General features: G+C 51.4%; 1 protein-coding gene across 8 annotated transcripts in view; it reads left to right on the forward strand.

The window, feature by feature from the left end:
* Window positions 1–26,530, forward strand: part of CHKA (choline kinase alpha) — a 58,166-nt gene that overhangs the window by 3,714 nt on the left and 27,922 nt on the right. For 7 of the 8 annotated variants that reach the window (XR_002341423.2, XR_014836763.1, XM_005660610.4 and 4 more), the window contains exon 2: window positions 18,708–18,819. Coding sequence is in view for 5 of the 8 variants with exons in the window: in XM_005660610.4 (XP_005660667.2) it covers window positions 18,708–18,819 (112 nt within the window). In the remaining 3 variants the exon portion in view is untranslated. Of the gene's footprint in view, window positions 1–18,707; window positions 18,820–23,826; window positions 23,883–26,530 lie in introns of those variants that run through there. The other variant, XM_085010574.1, reaches the window with a different exon arrangement.

A 26,530-nucleotide genomic window follows, 5' to 3' on the forward strand; every position in this document is an offset into this window, starting at 1 on the left:
GAGACCTCACCGCCTCAGCTTAGTCCGTCCCGTCGGCCCCACGTGGAACCCTTTGGCTCCTCTCCCCCTGGAATAACTCGTCCTGCTTTTTTCTTTGAGTGTGAACAGCCGCCGCCTGGGGCCCCAGGCTTATTTCTCACTCTCTGCGTTCTCTGAGAGCCCCCTCCTCAGCACCCGGGGGCCACGAGCCTGGCCTGCTGTCCTTGCCTAGATCCCCCCGGATGTCCTCGAGCCCCCCCTCCCCCCGAGCCACGGATTTCTCATCCATCGAGACGCCTTTGTTGAAAAGTTTGCCGAGGCTCCTGTAGCTGGAGGATAAGATGTGAACCTGTGTGTGTGCTCATACTTGGGTCCCGGCCGACTCTTTACCAAAGTGGTTCCTTTTTTTTTTGTTATCGTTTTAAAATCACGCCTTCCCCCTAAGCAGCAGCGACTGGCAGTGAGCTGGTTACACTTGACCTTGCGCTTCTCGAATGAGCTTTGTGTTTTCGGTCTCCAGGCCTTTCTTTGCTCCTGCACTCTGCCTGGCAGCCTGGCGTCTGCTTTTAAGATACTCCTTCAAAGCCAGAATTAATCTCTTCCTCATTCAGGTTTCCTCCGTAGCCCTTCACACACGCCTGCCTTTATGTCACAGCATTTTCGGCGCTGGTGTGTGCTTACTCGGTCAGCTCTGGAGACTGAATTCCCGGAGGGCGCGGCAGCTCTAGTCTTTGCGTTCCAGCCCTCGGCGCAGCCACTGGGTTTTAGCTTAAATTGGCTTCTTTGCTCTCCTCCCTACGTGGTGACAGGGGTCTTTGTTAGCAGACGACTGGTTGCCCGAGTCCCTCCAGCTCTGAGTGGTATGGGGAAAGATCAAAATTATCATAAAATGAAAATTGTCACGAGTGACAGTTATAATCATCGTCACTGATAAATGTCACCTGAAAATTTTGTCCAGGCGTAGGCATCACAGCTTAAAACTAGTTTCTCTCTCTAGCCACGGAATCAACATGTGTTATGATCACTCGCATTACAGATTTTTTTTTTTTCTTGCCAAACCCAAAGCATATGGAAGTTCCCAGGCCAGGGATTGAACCTGCACCACAGCAGTGACAATGCCGGATCCTTAACCCGAGGGGCCACCAGGGAACTCCGTCTCATTACAGATGATAAAACAGCCACAAAGAGTTGTCAGATGAACTTTTTTAAGTCTTGCGGGAGGTGCATAAGATCATGAAGTTTGATGACAGAAAGGTTTGAGACTGCAGTTTCACGTCCACCCCCTACCAGACCCACTGCCAGTTGAGAACTGATGGGGTGGATGGTACCTGGGCCCTTCCAATAGGGTCATTTCAACATCAGAATACAGAGAGGCCCTTGAAAAGACTGGCAGAGTCCTCACTTATATTTGCAGAATTACACAGTAAAAGAACAGGAAGAATTGTGCTTGGTGGTGCCATTGTGAAGGTTTTTAGAAAAATTAGGCCAAAACTCCCTACTCGTTTTCCTTTTTTTTTAAATATACATGTCTGCACCCGTGGCGTATGGAAGTTCCCAGGCCAGGGATTGAATCCAAGCCACAGCTGTAACCAGTGCTGCTGCTGTGGCAATACTGGATCTTTTTAACCCACTGCACTGGGCCAGGGGTTGAACCCGTGCCTCCACAGCAACCTGAGCCACTGCAGTCAGATTCTTTTTTTTTTTTTGTCTTTTTGCTATTTCTTGGGCCGCTTCTGCGGCATATGGAGGTTCCCAGGCTAGGGGTCGAATCGGAGCCGTAGCCACCAGCCTACGCCAGAGCCACAGCAACGCGGGATCCACGCTGCGTCTGCAACCTACACCACAGCTCACGGCAACGCCGGATTGTTAACCCACTGAGCAAGGGCAGGGACCGAACCCGCAACCTCGTGGTTCCTAGTCAGATTCGTTAACGACTGCGCCACAGCGGGAACTCCTGCAGTCAGATTCTTAACCCACTGCCCCGTGATGGGAACCCCTTGATGTCTTTTTAAGGTACATCGTTACATATATCACCTCGATTATGTTATGGTTAAAAGCACAATTGTTTCATTTTTCAAGACCAAGTTTCATTTACACTTTGTTTTTACTACTTACTGTGAAAATTTGGTCCCTTAAGTGGCCTTACTTCTTAAAAAAATAAAATTTTTTTAGGGCAGTTTTAGATTCATAGGCAAATTGAGTAGAGAGGAGGGAGAGTTCCCCATCTACCCCCTCCCCAGCCCGCCCCCAGCCTGCCTCACGCCTGCCGTCCTCCTCCGCCCGTGGTGGACTTGTTCCAGTCCACGCACCCGCACTGACACGTCATTGTCCTCCAAAGTCCGCCGTGTGCATTTGGGGTCACGCTTGGTGTACCGTCTGTGGGTTTGGACGACTGTGTAGTGGCGTGTCGTACCCACTGTTGTAGGGTCCCCCAGACCCCCCTGTCCTCCGCCCGTTTAGCCCTCCCTCCCTGCAACCCCTCCTCTGTTTAGTGTCACCATAGTTTTGCCTTTTCTAGAATGTCACGTGGTTGACATTACACCGTGTATAGCCTTTCCAGTTTGCCTTCCTTCGCTGAATAATACGCATTTATTTTCCCTGTGTCTTTTTATGGCCTGATGGCATGTTTTGTTTTAGTGCTGAATAATATAATACTCCATCATTTGGATGGGCCACCGTTTTATTGAACTATTTACCTACTGAAGGGTCTCTTGCTCGCGTCCAGGTTTTGACACTTAGGAATACAGCTGATACAGACATCCGTGTGCAGGTGTTTGTGTGGACGTACGTTTTCAGTTCATTTGGCGGCTGTGAGCTCCGTGTAAAGCAGCCCCCGTCACGCCGCGCACTGTGCCTGGTGCCGATAAGCACGGTTGCTGGGTGGCATGGTAAGAGCGTGCTCAGTTTTGTAGGAAGCTGCCGGACTGTCCTCTGAAGGGACCGCACCCTCTTGCATCCCCGCCAACAGTGAACAAGCGTTCCCGTGGCTCCGCATCCCCGCCAGCATTGGGTGGTGTCAGGGTTCTGGATTTCAGCCGTTCTGGTAGGTGTGTGCTGGTATCTTGGTTTTTCTTTTTCTTTTTCTTTTTTTTTATGGCCTCACCCACAGCACAGGGAAGGTCCCAGGGCAGGGATCAAATCTGAGTCGCAGCTGTGACTTGCGCCACAGCTGTGCCAGTGCTGGGTCCTTAGCCCCCTGTGCCGCAGTGGGAACTCCAGTGTCTTGCTTCCGTTTATGATTCTCTAACATTAGACAAGTGATGCTCAGCATCTTTTCACATGCTTACTTGTCCTTTGTGTATCTTCTTTGGTCCGGAGTTCATTTAGGTTTTTTGCCCGTTTTAATCAGGTTGTTTTCTTGTTGACTTTTAAGAGTTCTTTGAGAATTTGGGATAGTAGTGATGGTGTCTTTTGCAGAGCAGAATTTTTATTTTTTTTAATGGCTGTACCTGTGTCATTCACACTATAGGTCAGGTAGGGAGAATTGACATCCTGACAGTATTGAGTCTTCCTCTTCTCAGGCGTGGACTGTCTGTCCATTGACTTAGTTCTGCTTTGACATCTTTTGACCAGAACTTGGTGGTTTTCCTTGTGTAGACTTTGTACATACTTTGTTTGGTTTATACCTTAATTTAATTTTGGGGGGTGCTAATGTAAATGATATTTTTTTTCTCTGCTTTTTGGGCCACACCCAAGGCATATGAAAGTTCCCAGGCTAGGGGTTGAATTGGAGCTGCAACTGCCGGCCTACACCACAGCCAAAGCAACACCAGATCCGAGCCGCATCTTCAAACCACACCACAGCTCACGGCAAGCGGGATCCTTAACCCAGTGAGTGAGGCCAGGGATAGAGCCTGCAACCTCATGGTTCCTAGTTGGATTTGTTTCCGCTGAGCCGTGACGAGAACTCCCTGCAGTAATATGTTTTTAATCTCAATTTCTTCTTGTTCATTGCTGGTGTATAGGAAAACGCCTGGCTTTTGTACCTTACCCTTGTGTTATATAACCTTGCTGTAATTGCTTATTAATTCCAGGAGTTTCGTTCAGCTCTGACCCTGATGCCCATGTCCTCCTCCCTGGTTTGCCTCTCCGCAGGAGCCCTGGCGGCCAGCCCAGACTCCCTCTGTGATGTGCCCACCCTCTGTCCGCTGGCAGGAATCTGGTTCTGCCCAGGGACAGCCTTCACCTTTAGCTTTTCCAGAAGCCCCTTTTGCACCACAAACCAGCAGTTACGCATCTCACTGGGCCTAGTCCTTTATAGGCTGTCACAGTCCAGGAGCTGGTGGTGGGAGGTCAGTGTGGGCTTAAAGGGATGTGGGCACTTTGAGGAGGAAGTGGGAGCATCCTTGCACTCTGAAAGGTGGAAGGACCTTTCCGGGGGGAGGCGCAGGCAGAGGCCTGCCGTGGTCCGAGGGTGCAAAGGGTGGTGGCTTGAAATGGGTGGTGGTTTTGTTTTTGGGTTTTTTTTTTGTTTTTTTTTTTGCTTTTTGCTTTTTAGGCCCAAACTCATGACATATGGGAGTTCCCAGGCTGCGGGTTGAATCTGAGCTTCAGCTGCCGGCCTACACCACACCCAGAGCAGCTCAGGCTACGAGCTGCGTCTGCGGCCCACAGCACAGGTCATGCCGACGCCAGATCCCTGACCCACTGAAAGAGGCCAGGGATCGAACCTTCATCTTCCTGGATACTAGTCGGATTCGTTTCTGCCGTGCCACAAAGGGAGCTCCGAAATGGGTATTTTAGAAATAGTTTCTGGGGGACATTTGGCAATATCGGGACACTTTTGATTGTCACAATTTGTGGTAGAGGGCAAGGATACTGCCCAGCATCCTGCAACGCACAGGACAAGCCCCCCCTTTCCTCGACCTACACGTCAGCAGTGCGGAGGTCGAGCAGCCTTGGAGCAGGGGTCTGAAGGCCGAGCTTTTCCCCGCCCGCCCACACTCCCTCAGGATTCACCTTGGCTTTGCTCTTGGGGATGATAAGAAGCAACGGACACCACCCCACGTCGTGGTCACAGACCCCAGTAGATACCGTTACACTCTTTTACAGAGTAATCTGCCCAAGGCCGAGCGGCGTCTGCAGAGCCAGCAGCCCACCTGGGGCTGAGCCTGTTCTTTTAAGTCGCCTCCAGGCCTGGTGTTCAGAGAGCTGGGAGCTAAAACATCTCTTCCTGGTTATTGGGTATGGATGCTCTCGTTTCCTGAAGTGTTATGTTGTTGTTTTTCCCTGAGCCAGGGGTGGTTTCAAGCGGAGTTTTCCATGGTAAACAGAAACTTTGCAAAAATATACTTTTTATCTTGTTTATGCTGTAAATTCGTAGTTGTTTTGATATTGTGCTGTCGTCTGTTTTCTGTGTGTACAGCCTTGTGAACTTGAAGAGTAATTTTTTTTGCTAAGATAGTGTTACGGTGTTATTTTTCTCCCAGTCCTCTTGCCTATACACACACACACACACACACACGTTTTTGTCTTTTTAGGGCCGCACCTGCAGCATGTGGAGGTTGCCAGGCTAAGGGTCAAATTGGAGCTATAGCCACCAGCCTACGCCACAGCTCACAGCCACGTGGAATCCGAGCCTCGTCTGCGACCTTCATCACAGCTCGTGATCCTTAACCCACTGAGCAAGGCCAGGAATCGAACCTGCAACTTCATGGTTCCTAGTCGGGTTCGTTAACCACTGAGCCATGACGGAAACTCCCCGCTTGCCTTTCGATGATGCCCTTGCAGCCCTGAGGGCAGCCCCGAGCCTTATGGAGACAGAGTCCTTTGTGTGCTGGGCTCTGGGCTGTTGCTTGTAGCAGTTCTCAGAGGTTTCATGACTTTGGTTTTCTGCAAGACAGCCTGCTAGTTCCAGACTAGAACCTTCCCATCTCAGTTTAGCAGTTGGAAACCTTTATGTTGAAGGTTTCTCATCTCAGTTCGATGTGGCTCCTTTGCCAAATGATTGACAATGTAGAGATGTCTCTGATGGGTTGAATGGATGAGCAGCATGTGCATAGAATGAAATATCATTAGCTTGAAGAAAAAGAAAATTCTGATATGTTATAACGTGGCTGAAGGAGAGGGACGTTATGCTAAGTGAACTAAGCCAGTCATGAAAAAACAAATATTGTCTTGGATGATTCAGAGACAGAGTAGCCTGGGGGTGCCAGGGGCTAGAGGGTGGGGACTGGCAAGTTGGTTTCTGCTTTAAGGGAGTCAGAGCTCTGGAGGTGGTGGCTGCACAGCAGTGTGAATGCACTTAGTGTCACTCAGCTGCACCCTGAAAAAGGTCTGAGATGGCAAATTGTGTGTTATGTGCGTTGTTTCCTAATGCTTATTTTTGGCTGTACTCTTGGCATGTGGAAGTTCTGGGGCCAGGGACCAAACCCATGCCTCAGCAGCAACAACTGGAGCCGTGGCAGAGACAATGCCAAATCCTTAACCCGCTGAGCCAACAGGGAACTCCTATTTTACCTCCGGTTAAAAATTGGAAAAATAGGAGTTCCTGTTGTGGCGCAGTGGTTCACGAATCCGACTAGGAACCATGAGGTTGCGGGTTTGATCCCTGGCCTTGCGCAGTGGGTTAAGGATCCGGCATTGCCGTGAGCTGTGGGGTAGGTCACAGATGCAGCTTGGATCTGGCGTGGCTGTGGCTGTGGTGTAGGCTGGCAGCTACAGTTCCAACTTGACCCCTAGCCTGGGAACTTCCCTTTGCCACAGGAGCAGCCCTAAAAAGAAAAAAAACCCATACACACACACACACACACACACATTTATATCTATGTAACATCTAAATTTTTGGCTTAGGAATGGTGTAGTTGGAGACCTTGGCGCTGCACCAGGCTGTGTAGTGTGAATTTTCCCTGCCTAGAATGCGATAGAGTAAGACACCTCGTCGAGCTCTAGTAGCCTAAAGTAGCATAAAGGATATAGGCCACTTGTAAAGCTCCTTAAATGCATGTTGCTAAAGTAAAAACTGTATTACACAGTAAACAACTGTCTAGTAAAGTGATTTTTCTCCAAAACTTTAAGAAATTGTTTCCATGAGGGAGTTCCCACTGTGGCACAGCAGGTTAAGGATCTGGCGTTGCCACAGCTGTGGCGTAGGTTGCAGCTGCGGCTCAGATTCGATCCCTGGCCCTGGAACATCCATATGCTGTGGGTGCGGCCAAAAAAAAAAAAAAAAAAAATGTTTCCGTGGGACAAAGAGAGTTGACACACTAGCTCTCTTGTCAGCATTTACCTTATCACTTGTAGTTACAATCGCCAGCTCCTTCCTGTCATAAACTGAGTGCTTGAGCTCAGGGTGTGACATTCCCTTGCGCCTGAGAGCTGCACAGTGTAGACCAGCGCCCTGCTGCTGTGTTAAAGTGACTCGCTCAGTGCCTCGAGAAAAGTCACATCCGCCGGGCGCTTGGGCCCTATGCTTGACTCGGACTTGACCTCCTTGGGTACACGGGGTGTACCTTCAGTCCAGGAGAACTTTTTCTTTTTGGTCGCACCAGCGGCACGTGGCTGCTTAACCCCGAGCCGTTCAGAGCAACCAGCCTCGAGGAATGCTTGTCCCAGCCTGTGGGAGGCACTGCGTGTTTTCCGCAGGGTGGGCGAGGCGGCTGGAAGGGTTTGTGCCCGTAAGTGCCCCAGAGCCCGGGGCCGTCCTGCCCCGTGATGAGGGCTGGGCTGGGCTGGGCTGTCCTGCCCTGAGCACTGAACCTGGCCGGCCGTCGGCAGGATGGTTTTCACAGTTGCTGCAGCCACAGCCGCCTGCCCCCGGCTTCCTGACATCCCAGTGGGGCTCTTCTTGCTCCCTGAAAAGCCAAAAAAAAAAAGAGGATCTTGATTAATTTTGTGCCTGACTTTACTAGGTTTGGGGGTTTGCGGGTTTCCCTGGGCACAGCTAACGTGTCAGCTTCCCCGAGGCGTGTTTTGTTCTCACGCACTCGACGTCGGTTGGAAAGGGTTGTGCTGCGGGCTCTGGAGCAGCGGGGCTGATGGAGAGCCGAGGGAGGGAAAAGCGAGTTGGCCAGCTCTAGAACCGTCTGTAAAGTCGACGGTTGTCACGGTCCCCAAGAAGGAAATTAGTCGCTCTCCTCACAGGTTGATATCAGTGAAAAACCCTTCGGCTTTTTAATGGGCTCCATCAGGAAATTCAGGGCTGAAGGTGAGGCCCGGGCTGAGGAGTCCTGACCCGTGCCCGGGGTGTATCTGTTACGTGGCTAGAGGAAGAAAATTAGCAGGAAAGGGGTCAGTTCACTGGAGTCCGATGTAGGAAAAATTTCCCTGTTGTTTTACGAGACAGTGTGAAAATAAGGTGAAGCAAGATGGCTTTGAGAACGAAGGACATACCGGGCATGCCTTGCAAGCGGGTCACGTCCAAGTTCCGCCGGGTGTGGGTCCGTCTGAGCTCCGGGTGCCCTGCCGGGGTGTTTCATGTTCGGAAGCGGGACCCCAGACCAGCGGGGGGCTCAGCTCACGACCAGATACATCCCGTTTGCTGCAGGAACAGAGGAGGGTCCAGAGAGTCTTTCGATTTTTCCGCAAGATGACTTTATTTGTTAACCGCTGAGGACCCTGTCGTGAGGATGCTAGCGCACACCCGCGCGGTGACTGGGCAGTTCAGTCCAGTGGGAAGAAAGAAGGGTGGTTTCTGTTCATCTTGTGGAAAGGCATCTTTGATGAGGTAATCAGTCTGTTGGTTTTAAAATGCAAACATTGCAAGAGGGTGTCTTTCTCCCGCTTCTGGCCCCCAGCGCCTCTCCCTGGAAGCCAGCACTGTTCCCTGTGCTTCAGCACCCTTTCAGAGAGATGTGACACGTACGTGAGTGTGTCTGGGTGTGCTCACTGCTTCAGGCCATGCCGAGAGCCGCGCCGTGCCAGGCCCTGTGCTCGGGGCTCGGAATGCGTACCTTCCCTCCCTCTTCAATACTTAGGACCGGGCAAAAGCAGCACTGTAGCTTAGAGACGGTTTTATATCGGTATTTACTGAGCTGCCTTTTTCTTTGGAAAACCTAGATGGTGTTGTCTTTTAATTGAAATGTCATTTTTCATCTCTTCAGGACAGTTGAAATGCCAGCACTTCTGCTTTCCTAAGTTAATCCCTGTACTAAAAGATTCCATTCAGTAAGTGCCAACTGCTGCCAGGTACTGCATTGGCCGTGCTTTTCTCGGTTAACCTGGGCAGCCAGCCTCTGGGAGGGGTCGTCTTAACCCGGGGGGCCCAGACAGGTTGGAGCTTGCCAGAAGTTCAGGTGGTCATGAGTGGTGACGCCTCTCCAGCTCCAACACAGCGTGGTGGTGATGCCAGCTCTCTGCTCAGGTGTGCGCTTGAGTTTTGGCAGAGATTACGTGCACCTGTCTGTGCTTCTGCCCGGGGTTCTCTACGGCAGCCCCTGTCGCTTGTTAGGTGGCTTGTTAGGTACGGCAGAAGGATGATGTCTGGCAGAGGCTTCAGACGACTGGGAGCGCAGTGCTGAGGTGTCGAGTCCTGTCTTTTAGGGGCGTCATAATGAGGTCCGGGCCAGGAATGCTCCGCCAGCCAGGAGCCTCTGCCACCCGCGTCCTGTCACAGTCCGGGGCCGAGTCACGTGGAGAAGGCAAGGGTCCCCCCAGGTGTCTGACCTCTTCAGGGGCCCTGTTGTACTAGGGAGGGCCGCAAGCAGGCCTGGTTTGCGGATGGTGAGTCAGGATGCTTAGGATCCTGCGGGGTCCGTCCGTTGGCCGGGCATTCCACTCACGCCTGAAGTGATGGTCGGGCACTTTGCTGCTTTGCCCTGCCCGAGGCGGTGGAGAACTTCATTTTGTCCTCATCGGCTCGGGGTTTTCCTGCCTCCCGGCACAGCAGTGGGATGCAGCCTTCGAGCACTTGGAAGCTGCCCGGTACAGAGGTGTTCACAACGACCAGAGCGTAACTTTAAACCTTTGGAACAGTATGGACGTGAGCCAGTCTGTAGGAGGAGTGCAAAGGGCACCAGGCCTTGGCCCACCTTCCCTCCCCTGGCTCTCTTCTGGAATGTTCTTCGTGGCGGTTCTTCCAGCCTGGGTGCCTGGATTGGGGAGGGCGCCTGGAGGGGACGGGTGTGGGCTGCCCGAGAGAGGGAGCGTCCGACTGGCCTCAGCCGGGGGTGGGGGGCGGGAGAGACAGAGTGGAAGCAGGTGCCGGCGGCATCCGGCGCCTCGGAGCAGAGCTACCGGTGGGAGCGGAGGCCCGAAGCCCTGTCACCTTCCTCCTTCCCGAGCCCTGGGGACGCTGCTGCTTCTCCCAGTGCTAGAACCAGATTTTGTGGGCTTGTTTCTTCGCAAGTGTTCGGGGCTTGGGAGCAGCGTTCAGTCAGACGGCGCACTGTCCGCGCGGGGCCGAGGAGGCTGGGCAGACGGGCGAGTCCGCGAAGGGTCCGCTTCGGGCGGGCCGCTGCCTCGGGGGTGGGAAGGGAGAAGGAGCGCGCGCTTGCGGCGTCCCCGAGCGGCCGCTGCTGTCCTCAGGCGGAGACCCGCCGCCGCGGGCGCCCCGTCCTCCTCCCCGGCTCCCGGCCGCCACGCCCGCGCGTCCCCCGCTCTAGGACTTGTGCCTCCGGGACGGTTCGCCCAGGCGTCTCTGCGGGCGGCCGCCTCGTGGGTGGCGCCTGTCCTCCCTCCACGGGGACGCCGCTTGGGTCCGCCCCGCTCGGGGCCGGTGCGGACATCCGCACACAGCGTCCTGGGCACGCACGGCCTCAGCCCTCTTGCGTTTGCGTCGGGCCGTGGACTTGAGTTGCCGAGTCCTGCGGTTACTCGGTGCTCACGTTTTGAGGCTGGTGCTGATCTTCTGAGGCCTGTGCCAGGATCTGCACGGACCCCTGTTGTGTTTGAGGGATGTTGGGGAGGATTAGGGTTGCGCCGACGCATTGTGTCCTTTCACCCGGGCCTTTTTCTGCCTTTGCTGCCAGCGGTCTTGGTTGGTTGGTTTTCTTTTTAGGGCCGCTCGTGCCACACGTGGGCGTCCCAGCCAGGGCCTGCATCGCAGCTGCCGCTGGCCTGTGCCGACTATGTGAGCTGTGCTGCAGCTTGCGGCAGTGCCTGATCCTTACCCCACTGAGCCAGGCCAGAGGTCGAACCTGCATCCTCTGGATGCTAGTTGGGCTCTTAACCGGCTGAGCCACGACGGGAATTCCCCAGCTGAGTTTTGAGGGGTTTATTGTAGCTGATGCTGGTGATTGTACATTAGATGCCGTAAAGTTTTGTGTGAAATAAGACCTTTGTATTTAAAATTGTAAACATTTATAAAGTAGTGAGTAATCAAATTTAAAAGAGAATAAAATAACTTGATTAAACCTGAAGAGTTTGTCAGATTGGCCTCACGTTTCCTCCTTGGCCCAGAGGTGTCTACCATTTTGGTTTTTTGGTTTTTTGGTTTTGTCTTTTTGCCTTTTCCGGGGCTACTTTTGTGGCATATGGAGGTTCCCAGGCTAGGGGTCAAATCAGAGCTGTAGCCACTGGCCTACGCCAGGGCCACAGCAACGCGGGATCCCAGCTGCACCTACAACTTACACCACAGCTCACGACAACGCCGGATCCTTAACCCACTGAACAAGGCCAGGGATCGAACCCGCAACTTCATGGTTCCTAGTTGGATTCGTTAACCACTGCGCCACGACGGGAACTCCCGCTACCATTTTGAAATTGTGTTAAAATTCTCTTGGTTTCCTTCTGAACTAAGATTCTGATTTTTAGAACACAATTTTGAAATCTTTTATAACCTGTGCGTTTGGTGTAAAGGCTGAAGCAGGAGAGCATTTTTTGTGACAGGTGGACTCGTAGTAAGAGCATAGTTCACATATAGAAGGGTTGACAGGACTGTGCGTTTTAGGACATTTTGTTTCGTATTTAACTGTACGGAGCCAGTCATCATCCAGGCTTCTGGTTTAAGAAGGCTTTTCACACCCGGAAGGCCTGATGGTATTTTCTGGTGTAAGGACTTTGAGGGGACGTAGCACAGCCACAGCAACGCAGGAGCTGAGCTGCTTTTGTGACCTACACCACAGCTCACGGCAACGCCAGATCCTTAACCCACTGAGCAAGGACAGGGACCGAACCCGCAACCTCATGGTTCCTAGTCAGATTCCTTAACCACTGCGCCACGACGGGAACTCCTCAAAGGATTCTTAATTGTAAGTTAACCCTTGATAAGCTGTAGAGCAGGAGAAATTGAAATGGTGGTTTTCGTACCTGATGGACAGATAGCTATAAAAGCAGCTCTTTGTTCTGCCTGTCATGTCACTGGTGTTGTTGAGAGACCTGAGGGCTGGCGGTTAGGGGCGCAGACTCAGCAGGGTCCCCAGGGCGCTGCTTAGACTTCCCGCCAACGGTGCCCCCTGCTCTTCTCAGTTTCCTACCTGTCACGTAGGAAGTCAGTGTGCTATTTTCTTTTTTGTTTGCTGTTTTGCTTACGTGAGTCTCTCTTGCCTCCTGGATGTGGTGACTGACGAGTCCGTCTCTTACAAAGCTCTTCTGCCACGTGATACAAAGTTAGAAGCTTCGGATCTCTCCCGAATCTGTGCGTGTTCCTGGGCTCGACTTGACAAATCGTATGGCCATTTGGCTGTTGCATTTCTGCCACCATTTCTGTGGCATATCTTCCCACCGTTTCTTCCTCCGGGTCATAATATTTGGCGCATTAGTAACTGGCTTCTTTTTCCAGGAGGTGTCTCCCATCTGGGGTCATCTGCGACGATGACATTGTTTCATTGATTTTGGTTGTCACTGAAAAGAATCGATGGTTAACTTCCTCTCGAGCGAATTGAGCAAGCGGCTAGCTACAGATAGTACGGGAGGTGCAAGGTTTCCAGGTTGTGGGCTCGTTTCTGGCCACGCTGGCCTGCCTGCCTTCTTTAGGAGGCCGGGGCAAACTTGGGATTGAGTCACGCAGCTTAGAACAGTAGCTCATCTGTGTGCGTCGCTGTGGCCGGAGCTCTCAGGACTGTGTGACAGGAAGGAAAACGAGGGCTTTTAAGTGAGGTCGTGCCAGTCCTGTTGCTTGGTAACGAAAAGCCTGCCCTGGTGATGGCTGGCATGGCAGGGCCCTCCTGATGTGCTGTGCGTGGGAGGCGCTGCCCAGAGCAGAGGAGAAGGCCAGGCCCTGGGGTCCCTCTAGCTCTGTACCTCCCCTGCCTCAAGGCGTCCTTCAGGGGAAACCGAGCCTTGGTCTCCTTGTCTGCCTCTTCTTTTTCTTTTTGTTTTCTCTTTTTGGCTGCGGCATGCAGTGGCTTTATGTGGGATCTCAGTTCCTAGACCAGGGATCGAACCCAGGCCACGGTGGTGAAAGTGCCAAATCCTCACTACTAGACCACCAGGGAGCTCCCTGTCTGTCCTTCCGTAACTGGGGTGACGACCGACTTGCCCTTTGGGAAAAATAGGTCCTTATTCTTGCAGACGGTCCCAGATGCTATGATTGTGTTTCCTTTAAATAAGCTATTTCTTTCTTTTCTTATTTATTTATTTTTGCTTTTTAGGGCCACACCCGTGGCATATGGAGGTTCCTAGGCTAGGGGTCAAATCAGCTGCAGCTGCCAGCCTACGTCACAGCAACGCAAGATCTGAGCTGCATCTGTGACCTACACCACAGCTCACAGCAATGCAGATCCTTAACCCGCTGAGCGAGGCCAGGGATTGAACACACATCCTCATGGATATTAGTCGGCTCTGTTACTGCTGAGCCACAACGGGAACTCCTGAAAACTGTTCTTAAAAATAGCTTTTATGTACATCTGTGACATGTTTTCTGTGGAAGCACATTCAAGTTTAATTGTTTAAGAAAAAAATGGTCGCACAGGAAAAAAGTCATTTTTCTTTTTTCTTTCTTTCTTATTTTTTTTTTTTAAAGAAGAAACCGTGTTTAGGGAGTCGTGGCATAGCAGGTTAAGGCTCTGACATCATTGAGTGGCTCAGGTCATCGCTGTGGCACGGGTTTGATCCCTGGCCCAGGGGTTTCCCTGTGCTGCAGGTGTGACCAAAAAACAAAAATCCAATGCTTTTATTCAGATTCAGTGCACATATCAGATAAGTCACAGATTCCAATGGTAGGAGTGAGTAGGTTTTAGTATGTGGGTGTAACATATCCTCAGGTACCTCTGAAACTAACACCACATTGTAAATCAAAAGAAAAACAAACCCATATCCAGAGACATGTGCAGCCACCACCGCAATCAATTTTAGAACTTTTCATCACCTTGAAAGGGAGCCGTGTCTCCTTCAGCACCCTTCTGCCCGCGCCAAGGCACCCGCTCCATAGAATTCCTCGTTCTGGACATTTAATAGGAATGGAATCATATAATCATATAATAGCTGGTCTTTGGGGCTGGCTTCTCTCGCTGATCATGTTTTTAAGGTTCATCCATGTTACAGCGTGTGTCAGGACTTCACTCCTTTTTTAAAGGCTTTATGCCATGTAAAATGTACATGGCATGAAATTCACCATTTTCACGTGTGCAGCTCAGTGGCGTCACGTCAGCTTGCATTGCTGTCCGACCACCGCAACCATGAATGTTTTCTTCTTCCTAAACTGACCCTCTGTGCCCCTTGGACCCTGACTCCCCATCCCTGCTGGCAGCCCTGTTTGGAGTTCATCAGCTCAGTCCGAATCTGTCTTGGTGATGTTGTGTGTGTTTCCTGGATGAGGTCTGTCCTTTGATGTGCAGCCCTGCCGACACCTTGATTTTAGCCCAATGAGACCTTTTTTCAGACATCTGAACTCCACGACCGTAAGATACTAAATTTGTGTTGTTTTAAGCCGCTAAGTTTGTGGTCATGTGTGAACAGCAGCCGTAGCAACAGAGACGTTTGTTTTACGCAGGTTAGTGCGGGCTGGTCCTGATAGGAGGCTCTGTAACTGCCTGCGGTGCCCCAGCACCCGCTCTGTGCCGGCTGTGGCCCTCGGTGCTCTCCTGTTTTGTCTCTCGTCTCTCTGAGCATCAGAGGAAAAGCAAGACTGGAGCCAGACGCCTGCCTTTGCTCCTGGCTCAGCCCTTCCTTGCTGTGGGCCTCATCTCCTCCTCTCAGATGGAGGCGATACCAGCATCCCCCCTGTAGGTTGTTGGGAGGAAGACGTGATCTAATCCTTGTCCAGTACTCAGAACATTGCAGCCTGATGGCTCCGTGACCCTGCGCTCTTACAGTGACTTGATGAGGTATGGCTGTTTGAGAGGAGTGAGTTTTGGAGGGTCAGAGAGGTTTAGCAGTGGACCCAAGATCACACAGGGATTCGAATCCCTGGCTCTGAAGCCTGTGGTTTTTCTCTTCGCCGATGCCCTCCCCCGGAAGGTGGGACTGTCCGTTGGGAGGCTGCAGTCTAATCAGAGAGCCAAGGCTCACCCACCAGCCTGTTAGAGAAGAGCGCAGGACAGTCAGTTCTCAAATGTAGGCGGGGAGGCTGGAGAAGTGAGCGGGGTGTGCTGCTGGTCGGTGCTACGCTCGGGCTCTCCATTGAGCACCTGCCGTCTGGGGCCTCTGGGCCTTGAGAATTGAAGTCAGACAATAGCCAGGCCTTCAAGGAGCTGGCAGGGAAGGCAGCAAAAGTGTCTTGAGGAGTTGAACTTGGAACTGGGCTTTAAACAGTAGGTAGTTTTTATTTTTATTTTTTTCTTGTATTTTTTCATTTTTGGCTGCCCTAGGGCACATGAAGTTCCAAGGCCAGGGATCAGATCCGAGCCACAGTTGTGACCTAAGCCACATCTGCAGCAATGCCGGGTCCTTAACTCACTGTGCCCAGCCAGGATCCAGTCTGTGTTCCAGAGCTCCCAAGATGCCACAGTGGGAACCCAGCAGGTAGGGGTTTTTTGTTTGTTTGTTTTTTAGTTTTTTGGGTTTTTTTTTTTCTTTTTTAGGGCCGTACCTGCGGCACATAGAAGCTCCCAGGCTAGGGGATGAATCGGAGCTGCAGCTGCCGCACCATGCCACAGCCACAGCCATGCGTGGGATCTGAGCTGCATCTGCCTCCTACACCACAGCTCCTGGCAGTGCCGGATCCTTAACCCACTGAGTGAGGCCAGGGATCGAACGCACATCCTCATGGATACCAGTCGGCTTTGTTACCACTAAGGCACAATGGGAGCTCCTACCAGGAGGTAGTTTTTATTTTTATTTTATTATTATTATTATTTTTGTCTTTTTAGCTATTTCTTGGGCCGCTCCCGCAGCATATGGAGGTTCCCAGGCTAGGGGTCGAATTGGAGCTGTAGCCACCGGCCTACACCAGAGCCACAGCAACTCGGGATCCGAGCCGCATCTGCAACCTACACCACAGCTCACGGCAATGCTGGATCGTTAACCCACTGAGCAAGGGCAGGCACCGAACCTGCAACCTCATGGTTCCTAGTCGGATTCGTTAACCACTGCGCCACGACGGGAACTCCTGGGAGGTAGTTTTTAGACAGTAGGAGGCTGAGGAGTTTGCACACTGGAAGGAGAGGAGTAGGTGGGTGGTGACAGGCCGTATGGGCTAGTATTGGGTTTAGCTGTGTATAACCGCGGGCCCCAGAGCAGCAGTGGCTTAAACAACATGGAAGTGTATTTCCCTCTGGCATCAAAGAGGTTCTGGAACTAGCCATGCCCGGTGGGCCCTGGGCTTCATGGGGGTGCAGGCTCCTTTCAACTCTGCCATTCCTGGGAGGTGACCCTTACTGTCCTGATCTGCAAAGCGGCTGAAGCTCTGGCCGCATGCGCCAGTGGGGATTCCTCAAGAAAATGGACACAACACTGGGTACTTCAGCAGACATAGAGAATTTAATGTAGGGAATTGGGTGAACAGGATGAGAACCGAAGAAGCGAAAAGGGAATGAAAAGGATTAAAATAAGAAATAAGCATGCGGGAAGCAGCTTCTGGAGCCAGGGAGCAAGTTTTGGGGTGATCAGAACCTGGGAACTGAGAGGAAGAGCCCAGAGTCGGGACCCTGACCTCCGATGGGAGGGCTCTGCGTGGCCGGTGCTGGGGCCCCCGCCTCTGAGGTGGTACCCCGGAGGGCACCATGAGGCTGGTGCTGGGGTTGCCCAGAGAAGCGAGGGCTAGAACGGTCGGGTTGCTACTGCATCGTGAGGAACTGTGCCTGCCCCCAGCCTCCTTCCAGAACCAAATGTTGGGGCTGTGTCCGGGCAGAGTCCCCGCCCAGCATGCATACGTGGATGTGGGGCTCAGGCGGTAGCTTCACCCCGACACCCCATTGTCTCGGCTGGGCAGCAGGATGGGGGCTGGGAAGGAGGCAAGCTCATGAGCATGAGTGCGTTGATTTCCCAGAAGTCATGCGCACGCGGCCTTTAAGTTTCATTTGCCGGCTCTTGGTCGCACAGGCCCGGCCCGCTGTCAGGGCGGCTGGTGAAGCTGGCCTTGACACGAGGCCCGTTGCCACCTGAGCACAGCCCAGCCTCTAAGCGAGGAAAGGTGGCGAGTGCGTCTGCTGGGGGCAGGACTCGGACAGTTTCTGTGCCACCGTCAATGCGGCAGCACTAACAGCCTCCAGACAAGAAGTCCTCCCTCTTATCCTCCTTCCCCACACGAGGTGAACTTTCTCTCGGGCTCTGTCTTGGCTGTGCTTGTCACCGCGTGCTCAGAATCCCTGTGTGATTGGCATGTGATGAGATAGTCCAGCCTCACCTTTGGGAGCAGAGCTTCACTGAACTAGACTCTTTGTGTCTGTGGCTGGTGGGGAGTGTCATTCTAGAAAGCTGTGGTCCGGTTTGCTGATAACTTTTCTCCAAGAGCTGCATGTGCCGCGCTCTGATATCGATGCGTCTGCTGGGCACGCGTGGACGTGGGGTTTGCCGAAGCCTCTGGTTCAGACGCTGCCCCGTGACTTTGAATTCTGTCTCGGCTCTCTGTCTGCTTTCTCCGTTGGAGCACACGGTTCACGGTGGCAGCGGCGAGAGCAGGGTTCAGCTTTGTGTCCCCCCAGCTTCCAGCCGGCCTTGCTTGGGTACTGGTTCCTCGGGGCTTACGGACGCGACACGGATAGGACTTGCGGCGTCTGCCGCAGGCGGGCCCTTGTCTGTGATCCCAGCTGAACGGTGTTTGGTGCTCCCTCTTCTGGCTCCGGTCCCTGCGCTCACAGACTCGCCTCTGGACCGCATCATTTCCAACGCAGGCAGGTGGTTTGTCTGCGAGGCTGGGCTTTCCTGTTCCAATGTCCCCTGCAGCTTATTCCTTGACTTTGGCCCAGTGGAAGGCTTAGGGCCTTGACGCCTCCCATTTCCTCTGAAAGCTCCTTTGTGAAGGTTGCAAGTTTTTAAAAGGCTCTCAGTCCAAACTGTCTGAGAAAGGGCGGGTCTTAGAACTGTACTTTACGTGGAAGGCCTAAGTTTTGCCCCAGGGTTTTAACCTGGCAGTGATGGGACTGGAATGGGAATTTGGGTGGAGGCTGAATGTGGGCCGGGGAAGGCAGTAGAGGTTCCGCCACCCCCGGGGCTGAAGGGGGTCCCGCGCTCCCTGTCCTTTCCCGAGGCAGGTGCCACCAGCGGGCAGCACGCGTGCATTCAGAGAAACGCCGCCACGGCTGCGCCGGAGCAGAGTGGGGCTGGCCTGTTTCCGTGGGACTCGGGGCGCTGAGCTGACAGCTGCGGCGTTAATCATTGACGCTGCAGGTGTCCCGCCCGAGCCAGGAAGGGACGGCTCAGACGAGCGCAGTCCTCGTGGGCTGGATGCCGGCTGCGCGTGGCGGCTCTCCGGGAAGTGAGGCCTGCTCCCTGGACCGCACAGAACCTAACCCCGCTCTTGTCTCCCGCAGAGGTGGCCTCAGTAACATGCTGTTCCAGTGCTCCCTACCCGACACTCTGGCCACCGTTGGTGACGAGCCTCGGAAAGTGCTCCTGCGGCTGTACGGGGCGATTTTAAAGATGGTGAGTTCCTGGGCTGCTTGGGGACGGGAGGGACACAGCTCTGCTCCTCTTCCCTGAGTTACCTGGGCGGGGGGATTTCAATGAAAATGTTAGTGGTTTGCGAGAGCTATTGAAGTATGTTGCTGTTATTTTAACTGGGCTGCCCACCATGGGGTTTTGTTTCTATTCTAAGTGAATTCTCTTTACTCATTATTTGTTAGTAAACTAGTACAAATATTCCCAGTTTTATGTCCAGAGAAAGTACAAGGTTGGTTAAATCTTCAATTGTGCTTGATGATGCTTGAGTTTTCCACACTTTGAACTTTTCAACTCAGACTTAGGTTGTAAAATTCTAATGTGGAGAAGCTGTTGTTCTTATAGTATAGTCAGAAAGGACTCACAGAGTAATCCCAGTGGAAAAGTGTGATCTCAATGAAGCTGAATTTATTAACTACCTCCCTTTGAGATTTCTTTAAAACTTTGAATTTGTTAGACTCATAATGTTTCTAAATTTTTATATCACTTAATGAGCAAATCTAACGTCCACTTAAAAGGCCTTATTTGTTGAATTGGCGTAACCCGTTATAGGATATCCCAAATGTCCGGATTAAAAAAAAGCTATTCATACCAGGCATTTATCATTTTACAGCCCCCACATATAAAGGTGTATCTATTTCTATGGTGGAATTGTGATATCCATTTAAATCTTCTTTGGGCCTGTCTTTTATCTGCATGAAATGGAGAATAGTTTTGTTAGTTTTTAAGAAGATGAGTGTTTTTCAGCTCAATCCGAAAAGCAGGCCATGCCAATTCGATGACATGTTTAGAAATGTTAAAGTTAAAGCGGCACTCCGGAGGCCGTCACGCGGCTGAGCCCTTCACTGGCCCTTCCCGGCGGCCCTGCCGAGCCGGGAGGGTGCTCAGGCTCTGAGCGTCAGAGACAAGCCGGGTGTCCGAGGCTGCTTAGTGACGAGGCCCGAGTGTTGCCTGGCAGCCGCCCGACCCCTGGCTGGCAGTGCCCATGCAGAGCAGGGTCTGTGTTGACCATGCAGCTCAGTTTTTGACTTAGTCAGGTTGCCGTTTCAGAGCAGTTCTTGAAGTACCCAATGATTACCCTTTGGGGACTTTGAATGAAATCAGTCTTTAGCCATTTTTTCCCCTGAGGACTTGCTGCAACCCCGAAGTCCCATTTCTGCTCATTTATTTTGTGTGCTTCCATAGAAGCAGCACTTTTGAAATACTTTAATGACCAGCTGCTGGAATTGGTAGAAGACTGTGGCTTCAGTCTGATCTCTGAGCCTCTTGCTTCTGTTCAGAGCCTTCAAGCGTGCACCGTGCCCTCCTCCCGAGCCAGGCCTCGAGCCGCAGCGAGGCGCCAGGGCCGGGGAAAGGCTTTGGTCTGTGCGGTCCAGGATGCCGCTCACCAGCCACGTGTGGCCGACAGATGCTGCAGATGTGGCTAGTGCCCCCGAGGAACGGAGTTTTAAATTTTAATTAATTTAAATGGAAGTAGTTGCATGTTGCTGGCGGCTCCGGCATTGGCCAGCGTGGCTCCAGAACGTGCCGACTACAGCGCGGCCTGCCACGCCAGAGCTTTCTCTCCCCCAGGGCTTACTTACCACCAGCAGTTCGTATTTTGCCCCTTCAGAAACCGTGGCAGTCTAGAATTATTAACCTTACAGTGCTTAAGTGCGATAGAAATGTCCGGAAACAGCATTCGTTTTAACAGTACTCTGTCCCTGTTTTTAAGGGGGGAAGAAGACTCTCGGGTAACTCCCTGGAAAAATGGAAGCCACTTAACGTGGAATTAACTTCTACCAAACTCACAGGCCAGAGTGTGTTTTACACGCAGTGCTCATCTCTGGGGGCACGCTGCATGTCGCTTCTCGATTCTATTTTTACTAAGCTGTTAGTTTCCATTCCTGAAACGACATCTGCTGATGAAGGTGGAAGCTGGGCCTGAAAGCACGTGGGTAGAAAGGGAAACAGGGCGCCCTCGAGGCGGATGATGAGGCAGCGCCCGACTGGCGCGTTGACCTCTTAGCCAGTGAGCTCAGCTCTGCTGGAGAAAGGCGGGCCCTTCGCTTCACGAGGGCTCAGTCTTTTCCACGTCGTGAATGACTCAGTTGAGAGAGTCCCTAGTTCAGGTGCCCCTTTTTGTTCACGTTGGAACTTCCGAAAGCTGAGGAACCATCAGCCCCGAGGAGGTATGGGTCCCGGGTCTTCAGGGTTCAGCAGGGGCCCTGCTGCCACTTAGCATTTCACACGTTACTGGTCCTTGTAAAGTGCTGGCCACTTGCCCGCTTTGCAGCACGAGGACGGGAACAAATGCAGAAACTGTGGCAAAGGGCTTCCTTTTCAGAGAGAAGGAAAGCAAGAGGCTGAGACCGAGGAACGGCAGAGACGCGGGCCAGGCGGCAGCGCCGTGGCTTAAAGCCGAGCTCTCACGATGCCCTGCCGGGGATTCGCCACAAACCCAAGTGCCTCTTCAGATATTTTCCGCTCGGATTTTGAAGTAGCTCTTGTATATTTCGCTGCTGGGACCTGAGTGCAGTCATACTGCTGGTCAGCGCTTTGCCAGGAACCTGGCCTGTGACGGATGAGGGGTATTTCTCATCTCCGAGGGCCTTGAGGGTCCCATCCCGACAGAAAGATGGCCAGAGTTGACAGTAACTTGTCCGGATTTGCACTAAGTGAGAGATGAAGCTGGGCCACTGTGGAGCCCAAATAACTCTCACTACTCTGATCAGTATATGGGGTCAAGATGGAAACATCACACAACTCAGATGTCAGGCTTTCCTTATTTTTTCTCTGCCCCAGAGGAAAGCACACACGCGTCCTCCACACGCATGTGCCTTTGTGCAAGTATAACCGGTGTTTCCTCAGTCAGCCGTCTAACTGCAGTTGTCTCGTCCTTCCAGGTGGGTTAGAATAGGCTCCGTCCCCGAAGCATGTTCACCCGACGACTGCCCAGAACGGTCGGCTCGGGGATACCCCCGGATGTTTAGCCCTTTGGCTTCCCGACTCGATGGAAGGGTTGAGTTTAGTGTGTCCCTTCTTTCCCTTTCTCCTCCTTGTTTTCAGCTTTTGAGTTTTTCGCCTCTGTAAGAGTCAAATATTAAGTAGAAACATTTGATTTACACTCATTTACAAGTAACTTGGTTTAAAATAATCAGAGGCTTCTTGACGTTCCCATTTTTCTTTACCTTGGTGTTGTGAGATGCCTCACTTGCTTTATCCCCACAGCAGCCCTGAGACGCTGCTGCCTGGGGGCAGTCCTCTAAGGGTTAAGTAGCAGGAAGCCGAGGGAGAACCTTCTGGCTGGGTTTAAGGCCCACAGTTCTGTCCCACAAACAGCCATCTCTTTGGGCCCCTGTTTCTATGTAAGACGAGGCGTAAGCAGACTTCCAGCTGTGCCCCGGAGGTTTTGTTGAGGATAATTTGTGATCATTTTAGGGGGCCTCTGAAAAGTCCTGCACTGGACAAGGGGAAGAATGGGTCCTTTTGAGAATAAAATAAAACACAGCTTCGAGAAAACAGCCATACAGTACCATTTTCAGGAAATGATTAAACATAAAAATATCGGTCTGATGTGAAAACATTGCACGTCAGGATAATTCCGTGTCTGTTTCACACAGGCTGCCTTTAACTCGACTGAGGAGGGTGTGTAGACGATGAAACCGAATTCCACTGTGCAGTTATCCGTAACTAGAGTAGGCAGGCTGTCCCGGCGGAAGCCGTGAGAAGTCCTGGTTTAGCCTTTGCCAGTGTGGAAAGAGGTGTAATTGCTAGAAGAGAGCTCGCAACGATAAAGTCAGCGATAAATGTAACTTGGTTTTTTTCCTTTCTGGGACTGGGAAGGAACATGAGCCTGCATCGTGTCCAGTAGCAGCCTTTTCCCAGAAGCAAGTTTGGCTGATTACAAATAACCAGTTTGCTTATTTATCATGAATTGTGGAAGACACAAGTGTCAGTACGTATTGTTCCCTCCGTGTAACCCGTGCCAGCTGGCGGACGTCTCAGGATGCCTTGGCCCTCTTCTGTCAGCGCAGTGACCGTGCTGAGCCAGTCCTTTCTGTGCATGATGGAGAGATGTGGCCTCACCGCGCGCAGCAGCCTCACAGGCACGCGTGTCTATACCACACCCACGACCTCTCGGGTGTTGTCTGGGAAAAACTCGTTTTTGTTCTTGGAGTAATCAAAGGCTAATATTAGTGCTTGCCAGAGTACTAACTGTCATAGAATTGAAGGCATCAAGGCACAGCGCAGATGTGTCCTAGTTACTCAGAGAAGTGCAATCTGGGACACGGTCTTTTGGAATCCAGAGACCCCAATGTCATCTTACCCCCGTTTCATTGAAAATTCAGTCGGTAATCCATGGAGCAGCCCCCAGGTAGCTACGGAGACATTGACGGCTCACGGCACTTCCCCCTGGAGCTGAGCCCTGCTCTGTCCCCGGAGGCTGAGCTCGTGTCCCCGCTAATCGGACACAGTGGGTTCAATATTTTTTTCTCAATGTATTAGGGTCATCCTGAGTTTAAGTTGTTTTGTTTACTCTGCTTAAAAAAAAAAAAAAAAAAAAAACCCTCGTACTTTAAGTCCGGCGTGATCCCATTCATTTCCAAGGCAGTCACAGCCTCCCTCTCAGATGTGACACGTGTTTCCAGTATTATGTGTTCCCACTTGGTCTCATAACCTAGTATTTCTTCAGTGAAAACTCTCCAAAGATAGCTGCCAAATTACTGGCCAGAGCACTGCCATACCTGCTTTGGTGCCTTCTCCTGATAACTAAACAAACCACAGACTCCTGGGCCTAATTTTGACAGATGCAAAATGTCTTTGTCTCGCTGGTCTCAAGTGTTTGGGATGTGTAAGCATGAGGCCAGTCCAGATTTCTGGTCCCTGGAACGCCAGTGCGACCTCAGCCCGCCCTCTTGGGAGGGAATGTCACTGTGTTGGGTGGCGTGAGGGGCGTTGGGGTGATGTGCCACTTTAGTTGTATGTGCATGTGTTCTCTGCTGCAGGCTTGCCCATGCGATCGTGCCTGGAGCACTCTGGTTTCCAGGTGACAGACACGATTCACGGTATAGTATGAGTCCTCTGAAGTCGGCGCATTCTCTACAGCTTTAATTTCTTTCTTTTAGTTCTTGGTTTCCAGAAATGTTTTTTAAAAAGAAAGTTGCAATGCTTTTGTTAAGTCGCACCAGCTACAACTTGTGCCTTTGCCTAAAGAGGCACAGTGATGAAGGTTTCAGAATGTCACGTACTGCATACACGACTCTGGGGATTTTCATGTTCTTAAATTTTTTGGTCCAAGACAAATCAGACCCCTTTCTTCTGTTTCCTCAGTAGAAAATGACACTTAGTCATTTTAGAGGTTTATGGGTCTCAACTTGAAAAGTCACTTGAAATATTTAGCTGCTGCTTTCTTCATCATGGCGAGTCTGGAGTCGCTGGAGACTCAGGTTCCTGGAGAGATGGATGCTTTTCCTTGGCTGGATCTCAGATGCCCTAGAAGGAGGGTGTAGCTAACATTCAGATTATTCTCTCTGAATCACTCATCTATTGATCCCAAAGCACTTTCTTTTTCTTCTTTTGGCCTCGGCAGACAGAGTTCCTGGGCCAGGGATCAGACCCGAGCAGCAGCTGGGACCTATGCCGCAGCTTCGGCAAACGCCAGATCCTTCACCCACTGTGTCAGGCCGGGGACCGAACTGCATCTCAGTGCTCCAGGGACGCCGCTGATCGTGTCACGCTACAGCGGGAACTCCCAGAGCACTTTTAAAAGGCTGCAACTGATTTACTCTTTCATTTTATATTGAGCCTTTAAAGGAGACAATCGCTGAATATCCCACTACCACTTTAGCCTGTTTCCTGCCTCACCATCAATGAAGACATGGATTATAATAAACACCTAAGATTCTCTTGAAAACCAGGCCCAAAATAGGAAGAACAGAGCAAGGAAAATGGGAAGGAGCCAGTGGCAATATTTTTTTTAATCAATGGGTGTCTTTTTTTGTTCTTTATTTTTGTTGCATCGTTGTATTGTACCATTCACTTATTTATTTAACTGTACAATTCAATGATTTTTAGTATATTCGTAGAGCTGGATGTCTTCTTAAGCATATCATGCATTCTGACTTCTTAGGTCTTGAAGTTTAAGTGTTCTATTTTTGAAAAGTTTTGGAGTTCCTGTCATGGCTCAGTGGACACGAATCTGACCAGCATCCATGAGGATGTAGGTTCGATCCCTGGCCTCGCTCAGTGGCTTAAGGATCCTGCGTTTCCGTGAACTGTGGCATAGGTCGCAGACACGGCTCAGATCCCGCGTGGCTGTGGCTCTGGTGTAGGCCGGCAGCTGCAGGTCTGCTGTGACCCCTAGCCTGGGAACCTCCATGTGCCACAGGTGTGGCCCTGAAAAGCCAAAAAGTAAAAAACAATTAAAAAACCAAAGAAAATAAAAAAGTTTTACCGCGCACAGAGACGTGGAGCACAGGAGTGTAATGAACCCGGGGCGCCCAGAGGCCGTCTTTCTCATGTTGACCCTCCTTCCTTCTCCAGGCTGCTTCTGCGGCAGGTTCCAGACATCCTAGGATTTCTTCCGTAAAGATTTCAGTTCGTCCCTGTGTGAGGTGATTAACAAAACACATGACCACAATAATGTTCACATAACAAAATTGAATCATTAGGAGTTCCCACTGTGGCTCAGTGGATTAAGAACCTGTTGTGGTCTCCATGAGGATGTGGGTTTGATCTCTGGCCTCACTCAGTGGGTTAAGGATCCTGTGTTGCCACAAGAAGTGGGCATAGGCCGCAGACCTAGCTCCTATCTGGCTCCTGTGTGGCTGTGGTGTAGGCCTGCAGCTGAGGCTCCAATTCGACCCCTAGCCCGGGAACTTCCGTATGCCACACGTATGGCCGTAAAAAAGAAAAATAATAATGATTTAAAATTAAGTAACTGGGTTAGTGTTGAAATTCCTAATAAATGTTTAAAAAAAGCTTGATTTTTTTTTAACTTATTGAAAGCTAGTTTTTATTACTCTACAAGTTGGTGGTTTCGAAGTCATGTTAAATATTTGTACAGTCCATTTTAATATTGGCTTCAAGTAAATTTGTCTCTGAAATGAAATCCCACAGGTTCCAAGTTATATTTTGCTTCCTTTCCTCCTGGACAGCAAAGTCCTCTGACCTCTTTTTTGGCCATGTGAGTTTCTTGTTGACTTAACCTCTGCAGGAAACCCCGCCTCTCACCTTTTCCTGAATGTTCAGTCGGCTTGGTTTGAGATCTCCCGGTCTTACTGCTCTTACCCACGGGGTTGAGGGAGCTTGAACATTCTGTACTGAGGAAACAGAACCGGGGCCGCCGTGGCAGAAGTCCGCCTTGCCCTCACGACGGTGCTCTTGTGGGATAAGTAGCGAAGCCCCTGGGGCTGGGATGGAGTGGGCAGGGGTGGGGAAATTCGTTATAAAACTTATTTCCACTTGGAAATTTTTTGTAAAATGTATTTGCACCCGATGGTGCTAACACGTTCAGAAGGAACGGCCTTGGGAACGAAGCCAGCGTGACTTGGATGAGGTGACTTGCTTTCGAGAGCACCGTTAGACAAGGGAGAGGGACTTCTGTTGGCTGAATAACCCATCAGCTGTATCTGCCTGAGAAGATACAGTTCAAGCAATAACAGCATAGGAATAACCATTGTCATTTAGGATTTTGTTCAGGTCAAATCCCGTT

The sequence above is a fragment of the Sus scrofa genome, chromosome 2 (assembly GCF_054392235.1).
Source record: "Sus scrofa isolate SSC_HxYL_T2T_F1_AM1 chromosome 2, Sscrofa_HxYL_maternal_Yorkshire_Landrace_v2.0, whole genome shotgun sequence".
NCBI lineage: Eukaryota > Metazoa > Chordata > Mammalia > Artiodactyla > Suidae > Sus > Sus scrofa.